Here is an 8,912-nt window from a genome sequence, read left to right on the forward strand (position 1 = left end):
TTTTATAAGATCTTATGCGTAAAGGCCAAATAAATGAAAGGTAAAGCGAAGCAGAGACTACACTTGTGGTATTTTTAGCAGCCTCTCTGTTGTTTTCTACCCCTATGATCAGAGTTAAGTGTTACGTATTGCAGCGGTTCCTAGTAGTTGTTAGCATTTTAGGCCAATTTAGCAGCAACATGTACGTCAACTAAGTGCCTTTCCTTTCTCCGTTTCTGAGTAAACGTGGAAATCTTTATTGATCAATCACAATCAACTTGTTATTCAGCTGTGTGCATAAAGACATGGGGAATAACGAATGAAGCTCAGAGACAATTGCTGCGTTTCCATTACACCTAGAAATGCGCAAAACCTAAATGTCGCAAAAAAACAAAAACAAAACATTTTTACGCTCTAATGAGGTGTTTTTTCAGACGTATCGATATAAACGTTTACTGGGAGATGACCCAGGGGACCATGTGATCAGTTCATTTGAGGTCCATGTTCCTCAAAGTGAAGTCTGGCGTGACGAGAATTTAAGACAATTATGGGAGACTACACGAGAGTCACAGCTGATTCACAAAACATCTGTGGAATGGAAACATGTACAAAACGCAATTGTACTTTATTGAAATTTCAGAAATATCGCTTTTATTTGGCAAAAAGCTGCGGCCCTCTACAGGATAATGGATAACTGATTGATGGATATCCTGGTACACAGCTTCTCCACTTAATAAGAAATCGCCCTTACTTAGTTCATCTTGTATTCTAATCCATCATCCAAACCCATTTGTGGCCACGTAGGCTTGAGCTTGTCTTTTTAATGCTACACACCGAGATTTGTGTGGTTACGCTGCTCATGACCAAACTGAACCTGCAAAGACTGGTTTTTATGTGCATTAGTGATGGGGCCACAAATTACAAACGATATATGATAAGACTTTACAACTTCATGTCTGTGATGTTTCTCAGTCGCCCAGGTCCTGGTACAGAAGGTTCACCTCTGTTCACACCTTGAGACTGGAGTCTTTGGCTGACAACGATGATGAGTAGCGGTTGTCGGGGATAGAAAACAGGATCAAAACATTTTCCTCAAACTACAGATAAGTATCTGGGTGTCAACGGACTCAATCAGTCTTTTAAAACTGAATAAGATACTTGGATCTTCAAGAAACTGCCCTTGTTTCCACTTGTGCTTTTTTTTCTTTGAGTGGTGCCCTAAATTTGTATGCTTTTCTTTCCCTTGTTTTTCCTCATAATTTTTCCCATCTCTTTTTCTCTGACCCACATACACAAACACCGGACTGCTGTTCTATCTATATTTGTCTTTAAGATGCTCAAGCTGCTTTATGTGCTTCTGGGAGGTAAAGCCAATTTTATCGGTGTAAGTAGTTCTGGATGGCATCCTCATCTAAATGACTGAAAGATTTTAAAACAACAAGCTTCGCATTCTGTTGCCAAAGAGATGTCACATCTTGCTGATCTTACCAATAATACACTCACAGATGAATTTAGAATGACATTTCAATGCTATTTATTCATCTGTCCTGTAAATCATGTAAAGGCACCTGCTATCTTTGTGGGTATCTAAAAATGTAATGTGGGCCCTACTATCTGCACATTTCTCTTAAACCACATTTGTCCTTTGTCCACGCTGCTCTTGTCCCAGTAATGATTAGCCAGATGATGAAGCCATTATTGACTAAACCTGCTGCCTGTGCCTCATGGAACATTAAATACATCACTTCCTCTCCAGGGGCCCAACGCCGGCCCCCTCGCCCAGCCTCCCTTCAGGCTGCAGTCAGGAAATGAAAACAGCCATTAAAATGAGAGCGAGCCAGAGTGTTACCAGCTACATGATGCTGCACGCCTGCAATGGCAACATCCCTTATTAGGAAGCCAGAAGCAGCCAGGGGGCCCTCACAGGTTTCAGTGTGGATGGAGCAGGTTAGCGTTTAGTGCTGGTGGTTCTGATTGCTTGTGCTGGAAGCCCCCCAAGGCATCAAACTGCAAAGCAAGCCTTTGTCAGAGGCAGCTGATAAACCTCAGTAATGTCTCTCTAAGTGAGCAATAGCTTCCTCCTGTCAGACCCTCAAAACGCTCATTTGCTGGTATTCAGCTCCCCTCCCAAATGTATCATTCTCGTCCTCCCGCGGCTCGGATTATTAGGCGACACGTCGGCGTATAGATGCGCGCTGGCTACATGATATTTCTATCGTGTGTATCGTGTCAGGGTAAGGCCTGCTTAGCTTCCCAACCACACCCCATCTTCTGCTCTCCGCTGAGGGAGACGAAGACGCCGCCTCGCCGCCGTCCCTCGGTCGGGGCTTAAAACGCTTTGGATCGCTCCGGGCCCATGAGCTATAATGTCATTGTTGTTCCCATTAATGCTAAAGCGATCTCTCTCTCTCTCTCTCTCTCTTTCTCTATGTGTGTGTGTCCCTTTCCCTCTCTCTCTCTGTGTATCACACACGCACGCTCCGAGCTTACAGAAAGCCTACAGGGATGAAGCCCCCTCCATCCTGCATGCGTGCGTAAAAAGGAAAGCAGTACTGATGTGTAAACTGAGGGATGGGGTGCAGTCCCCATTGATGAAAACGAGTGGGTGAAGGATGGATGAAGCTATGATTCATCCCAAGCACCCCCCGTCCTCCTCCTCCTCCTCCTCCTCCCCCTCCCCCCTCCCTCCAGCTCTGTCACACCCCATCCTCACAGTCCTATCTACACCTGTAACACGTTTGACCCTGTTTCGGGTCACCCCCGCTCGCGTCTTCTATTAATTTATTGATTGAACCCGTTTGAATTCTTCTGAGGCTGCCAGCAGCCCTATTTGCCAAGATGAAGGGGGGCTTCTTTTGGAAAACTGAGCCGTAACTGCTCCAGTGCTCCTTTACATCGATAGGTACATGTTTGGGAACACACAGCACCTCTTTCAGTCGAATCTACAAGTGAAGGATGACGGCGGAGCGGAGCAGATGATCCGCTGGTGGTTACTGGGTGCGATGGGCGTGTGGTGGTACCGCTGGGTTCTGACGAGCAGCTACAGGACGCATCTTTCTACCTTGAACGTCTCCTAACTTCCGCGGGAAAATAAAGGAAATGCTGCCCTTACTTTAGCATGGCTTGTTCTTTCTCCTCTTCCTCCTTTTGCCGAGCCATCACAGCCATGATGATCTTCCTCTCCTCCTCCGTGAGGTGGCTGAGGTCCGGCAGATCCGGCATGGATGGCGGCACGGTGGGTGGGCGAGGGCCGCCCTGGGGCCCCACCGAGGCGGACATCTTTTCGACCACCACCGCCCCACCACCACCACCACCACCACCACCTCCTCCTCCTCCTCCTCCTCCTCCCCCCTCTCCTCGGCGTGTCGTTTCGGCTGACAGGTTCCCCGGAGCGTTCCCGAGCCACACCTCACGACATGGTCCGCGGGCAGAGCGGCAGCGGCAGCCGCAGCGAACAGTGCAAGCCGCTCATGGTCGCAGGCACCCTCGGTTGTGCTTTTGTTTGTCCTCTCTCTGGGTGTTTCTCCCAGCACTCTCTCGTCGTCGCTCCCCCCCACCCCCCCTGTCGTAGCCCTCCTCTCCCCTCCACCTGCCCGGAATTTACGGCGAACCCATGTCCTTTTTTTATCACGCCGGTAGTTGAGTCGAGCTGAGGGGGGGAGGAGGCGGCCCTGGTTCACTCGGCCCGGCCGGTTTCTGATGCCTCCACCGTCGTCGGACTGGATCTGGATGTTGAGGAGGTAAAGGCGGAGCCCGTGCTCTCTCTCTCTCTCTCTCTCTCTCTCTCTCTCTCTCTCTCTCTCTCTCTCTCTTTTACTCACGTAAGAATGAGGTCCTCACCATCATCACACTCAACACATCCTAATGATTTATCCACCAGGCACGCACAGAGTGGACAAAGCATACATACACCGATCAGTCAAAGCATTATAACCAGAAAATATCATTGACAATCCTATGTTCTGCTGGTAAACTTTTTAACCTGGCATTAATGTGGATGTAACTTAGAAATGTACCACCCACCTAAACCAGACGAGGCACCCACACCCCGTAGCCATGACACTCCTTTGGGGTAGCAGCCATCAGCCAGCAGTTGTTTAGGAACAACTAAAAAAAAAACATGAAAAACAGCAGAAGGTGCTGACCTGGCCTCCAAATTCACTAGATCGGAACTTATCAAGTATCCGTGGGGTGTAATGGAAACTGGCCTGATCCACAGAGGACCCTCCCCTCAGCCTAAAGGCGCCCACCAAGAACATCCTGTTCCCAGACACCACAGGACACCCTCAGAAGACCCATGTCCATTCTTTTATGAGTCACAACTATTTTGGAGGCACAAGGGAGACCTACACACTATGTGGTAGGTGGTCCTAATGTTATGCCTGATCAGTGTATATTGGTACGTATTCAGACCTGACAAGAATGATGTGGTAGCTGTGTTAGTTAACCGTATTTTGAATTTTGAACCTTTTCATAGTCTCACGTAGACATGGAAGGTGGAACCATCTCATCAGACCTCATTATTAATTTCCACTGGTTTAATATCCGTTCTTTATGTAATGATGGACTGACGTTTCTCTTTACCTGAGTGGTTCTTGACATAATATGGATTCAAACAGCAGTGAAATTGGGCTAGTCACTGTAGAGAGCTGTGTACCAATGCTGCCTCTACAAAACACAGCTAATAGTGTCAAACACTTCAAGAAATCCCACAAATTCACTCTTGACCAGGAACATCTGTTAATAGTAAACCATTCCAGGTCTCTAGAAAATGTCAAGAGCGTGCAAAGCTCCCATCAAAGCTATATGTGGCTACCTTTCAGGATGTAAGGTATATCACCATATCATCATAGTTTTGATGCTTTGCTTTATATTCTTTTTAACTCAAATACACATCTCAGATTATAGCCAGTTTTATTAATACAGTGTTGCGTTTTATGGCTCGTTTCAGCACCATGGACAGCAGATGGTCCATTTACAGTCACTGGCTTCGTTGTAAGGAACAGGATGTACACCTGATGAAATGAAAAAGTCCACTTCATAACTGAAGACTTGCATGAAAAACCTTTAAAATAAAAATAAACAACCAGTCTGTTTTTTTTTATAGATATACAAAGCAGAAAATCATAGCATAATAAAATCTTAAAATCTACACATAGTGTAGATATAATTATGTCATTGTTATGGTTTTTGACTTGTCTATTTTAACTAAAGCAGCTTCCATTTCATAATGCTAACACTATGTCTTATGTTCAGGACTGGTCTTTGTTTTTTATTTGTAATGCATGTGATTTTATGTCACAGAAAAACTCTCTTTTTACCCAGAAGTGAAATGCAAAAATGTAATAAAGAACCAAAAATACAAAGCTGAAAGAAAGGTAACAGGGACTTGTTGGGTTGTCTAAAAGGTGGTTCATGTTGTGAAATGTTAGCATGTATTCGAACCAGCCAACGTTTCTAACGTGTATAAAAAAAAATAATAATAATAATAAAAAAAAAAAACAAGTTTACCTTTATCTTAGCATATCACCAGCCTGTTCTTTTTGTCATCAGAGATGTACTTTCAGCTCTTCAGAGAAAACGTTCATATGGATCTGGATCTACAGTACTCTGTCACTGCCAGATGATCACCTGCAACTGGAGGAATCTACTTTAATCCTATTTTCTGGTCATGACCTGGATGACTGAGAACCTTCACAGTCACATGATAAAAATATTAAATTAGCTATCTAATAAACGCTTGTTTAAGTCCAAATAGTTATTTGTGAAAGGCCAAAGCTCTAGTCCCAGTCCAATAATAGTCTCAGTCCTACTTACTACAGGGCAGCCCTCCCTCCCTCCCTCTCCCTCTCCCTCTCCTCTCCTCTCCTCTCCTCTCCTCTCCTCTCCTCTCCTCTCCTCTCCCCTCCCCTTCTCGTTTCGCATTCAGATCCAGACTCTCAGGCTTCACCGATCCGAAGCTGGCACCGGTTTCTCCCCGATGACATAATGCTGGGTGAACGGCTGAGTCCGTCCAGCAGATGGCATTAAGCCCCGGCTCGGCTGAAGCTGACGCCGCCACCAAGCCTCCGTCCAGTGACGTCACCGAGGAGGTGACTGTGCCGCGGTGACGTCAGCTTCCCGTGGTGCAGGATTTTGTCATCATTTAGGTCGTGACTGGGGACCACCAGCTCTGAGTGACACACACAGCTGCAGCAGATGTTTGCTGCAGGGAGACGCGGGCGTCCCGCTTTTGATTTCAGCTCTGTCAGCCCTGCACTCGGCGCATAACGGTGAACATGGTCACATGCATGCACAATTTAGTGCAGAAGCATGAGAGATGTTAGCTCTTAAAAGTAAAATCTTCGTTTGTTTTAATGCAGCTGAGCAGGATGGAACTAAAGGAAGCAGCACCAGATATTTCCAAACTTTCCACGTGAAAACGCCTCATGTCTGCAGGGGGCTGATGCTGAAACAACAACAACAACAAAAAGTAGCCTGATGTTGTGAGACACCTACTGATCCTATTTATCACCAAAATGTTTGAAAAAAGAAAATAAAAGATTTATATGCGACGATCCTCAGTCATCCAAGTCAAAACAGCTTTATTTGTCATGTATATAAACAATATGTTCACATAAGGAATTTATTCTCTGCATTTAACCCATCTACACACTTGGAGGAGTGATCAGCAGTTTAAGACTCTTAAGAGAGCTTGCTCAAGGACATAGAAGCAATTAAACCTGGGACCCCAGCTCCCTACATCATGCTATATCAAAAAAAAAAAAAAAACACTCCAACCTGTGCAGTTGCATTTTTATTTTAATTTATTTATATTTTCCTGCATTTGCAGATTTACGTTTTTGGCACAAACATACATTTTTCAGCAGCTGACTCTGCTCTGATGATGACGCTGAGAAAAACTCTGCAGAGAGGGGCTGACCAGGCTTTCAGGCTGTTAGTCTTTAATTTGAATGTCAAAGACAATACACTAAACTGCCAAGAAAAGGGGACCCGTCAAATGTACTGTGATTTGGCTTGTTTTAAAACCATCCACTTTACATTCAAAGGGACAACAAGCGAGAATGAGATGGAAGCCAGACATGCTGAGGACTAACATTCAAAACAACCACTGCCCCTATGATATATGAGACACTAAGTACACTTCAATGTTTCTGTTATTTCGCCTAGCTCACTGACTAAAATGGGAATGTCCAAATAATATAAACATGCAATACAATACAATTCAATAGTTCTGCAGAATCCAAAATAAAACATACACCTCTCTCAGTTATTTGAAACAAATGCTGAGAACCAGAACATTCAGGAAGATAAGATCAGGAGAGCAGGACTGTTATATGAGAATGCGTCTGTATTTCTCAGTGCGCCTAATTAAATGGCAAGTGGATGCATATCGGAGGTCATTGTGAACATACTGACATCTAGTGGACACCTGGAAACACTGCATGACAGGGAGCGAGAAGGGAAAAGGCCTCCGACGCGTGTGACGTTGTGTTTGTGGTCGCTTAAAGGGAAAGTGTGGAGCTTGTTGACTCATTTGTGATAAATAATTCAAACAAATGTGAAGACGAATCATGGTGTCTGCAAACTTGTAAATATCCTGATGACATTTATTTATTCCTCTTGTTTTGTATCTTTCCCTCAAAACAATCTTAATTTCTCACGTTAATTCAGATTGCAGTCAGGGAGAGAATATTACATTCTCAGAGGAAAAAACTAATACAAGACATCCAGGTCATAGTACATCCAATAAAAAACAAGCTGAAACTAGTAACTGGTGGACATATAAGCTACTTGAATGAAACATCAAGAAACCATAACCCTAAACCAGGATGCCTTTGTTTCTGCTTGTTAATTGTATAACATGAGAAACAGGAAGCAGTACTGGAAACTCTGTGTTTAGTTTTGTTAGGTTTTCATAGCACCTAAGGTGGTGTACACTGTCAACAATGGGCCATTCCAACTGTTTATATATGAACAGCTGAAGGGTGGACAGTGGTGGGGGTTTAGGAAGACCAGGTGGATGACTTTTGACTTTTTTTTTTTTCTGAATGAAACAAAAAAATTCACAAAGACATATTAAACATAGTTTGAGGATACCCAGAGGTTAGCATCTGTCATTCCTATGTATATACCATATTACTTATATATATACTATTTTACTAGGATATACTATATTTTAATTCACCTTCATCTTATTTTGTTTTATCTTTCTTTCTTTATAATCTTCATATAATACAGAAATCTAACTTAGGTTAAAAAGGTCAGCAGCGGATACACACCATCAAACCAAATAAAGTGTTGAAAGGTTTTAAAACATTCATTTTACTCTCAGGTTACTTGTTCTTTTGAAGGGAAATGCTTTGATGAGGTTTTATAACCTCTTGGGTGTGGCCAGGTGGCGTGGTAGTAGTATTTGGTGGCTGGCTGACTTGTGCTTTAACAATAACGTTGCCATGGATACTTGACAACATGGGCCTTATTTCACGTTTGTTAACATTTTTTGAAAAGAAGGTAAGAAAACCATGTCATAATCAAGATCGGGGTTGGGACTGTTCATTAAGAGTTCTTAACTGGAGCTGTAAACTGTGAATGGTTAATTACCTTCCAAAAGGTAAAATATCCATTCAAGTAGACTGATTTCCATAACATTAGATTACACATTAATACTTTCTCACAATTACAAAATAGCATTGTTCGTTCTTCTCTGACAACAATGGGCTGTTGAACAGGATTAATATGTTTACTTGGTACTTCATATAATGCCCTTAGCCAGTGCCAAAGTTCTCATGCAAATATGAAGAGGTGCACCCTATTTGCGGAGCGTACTTGTTTCTCTTTACATTCGAACTAAAAGCCAGTGAATAAACACAATGCAGTCGTCACAGAATGAGTAATAGGCTCAGACATATGTCTGTGTTTTTCATCTGTGG

At 43.5% G+C, this 8,912-nt stretch overlaps 1 protein-coding gene across 29 annotated transcripts in view; it reads right to left on the reverse strand.

Moving 5' to 3' along the window:
- Positions 1–3,320, reverse strand: part of rims1b (regulating synaptic membrane exocytosis 1b) — a 68,162-nt gene extending 64,842 nt beyond the window's left edge. For all 29 annotated transcript variants that reach the window (XM_047579385.1, XM_047579382.1, XM_047579412.1 and 26 more), the window contains exon 1: positions 3,092–3,320. In XM_047579385.1, coding sequence (XP_047435341.1) covers positions 3,092–3,258 — 167 coding nt within the window. In that variant the 5' untranslated portion in view covers positions 3,259–3,320. The remainder of the gene's footprint in view (positions 1–3,091) is intronic.
- Positions 3,321–8,912: the final 5,592 nt, after the last annotated feature.

Source organism: Mugil cephalus, chromosome 2 (genome assembly GCF_022458985.1).
Source record: "Mugil cephalus isolate CIBA_MC_2020 chromosome 2, CIBA_Mcephalus_1.1, whole genome shotgun sequence".
In the NCBI taxonomy this organism is placed as follows: domain Eukaryota; kingdom Metazoa; phylum Chordata; class Actinopteri; order Mugiliformes; family Mugilidae; genus Mugil; species Mugil cephalus.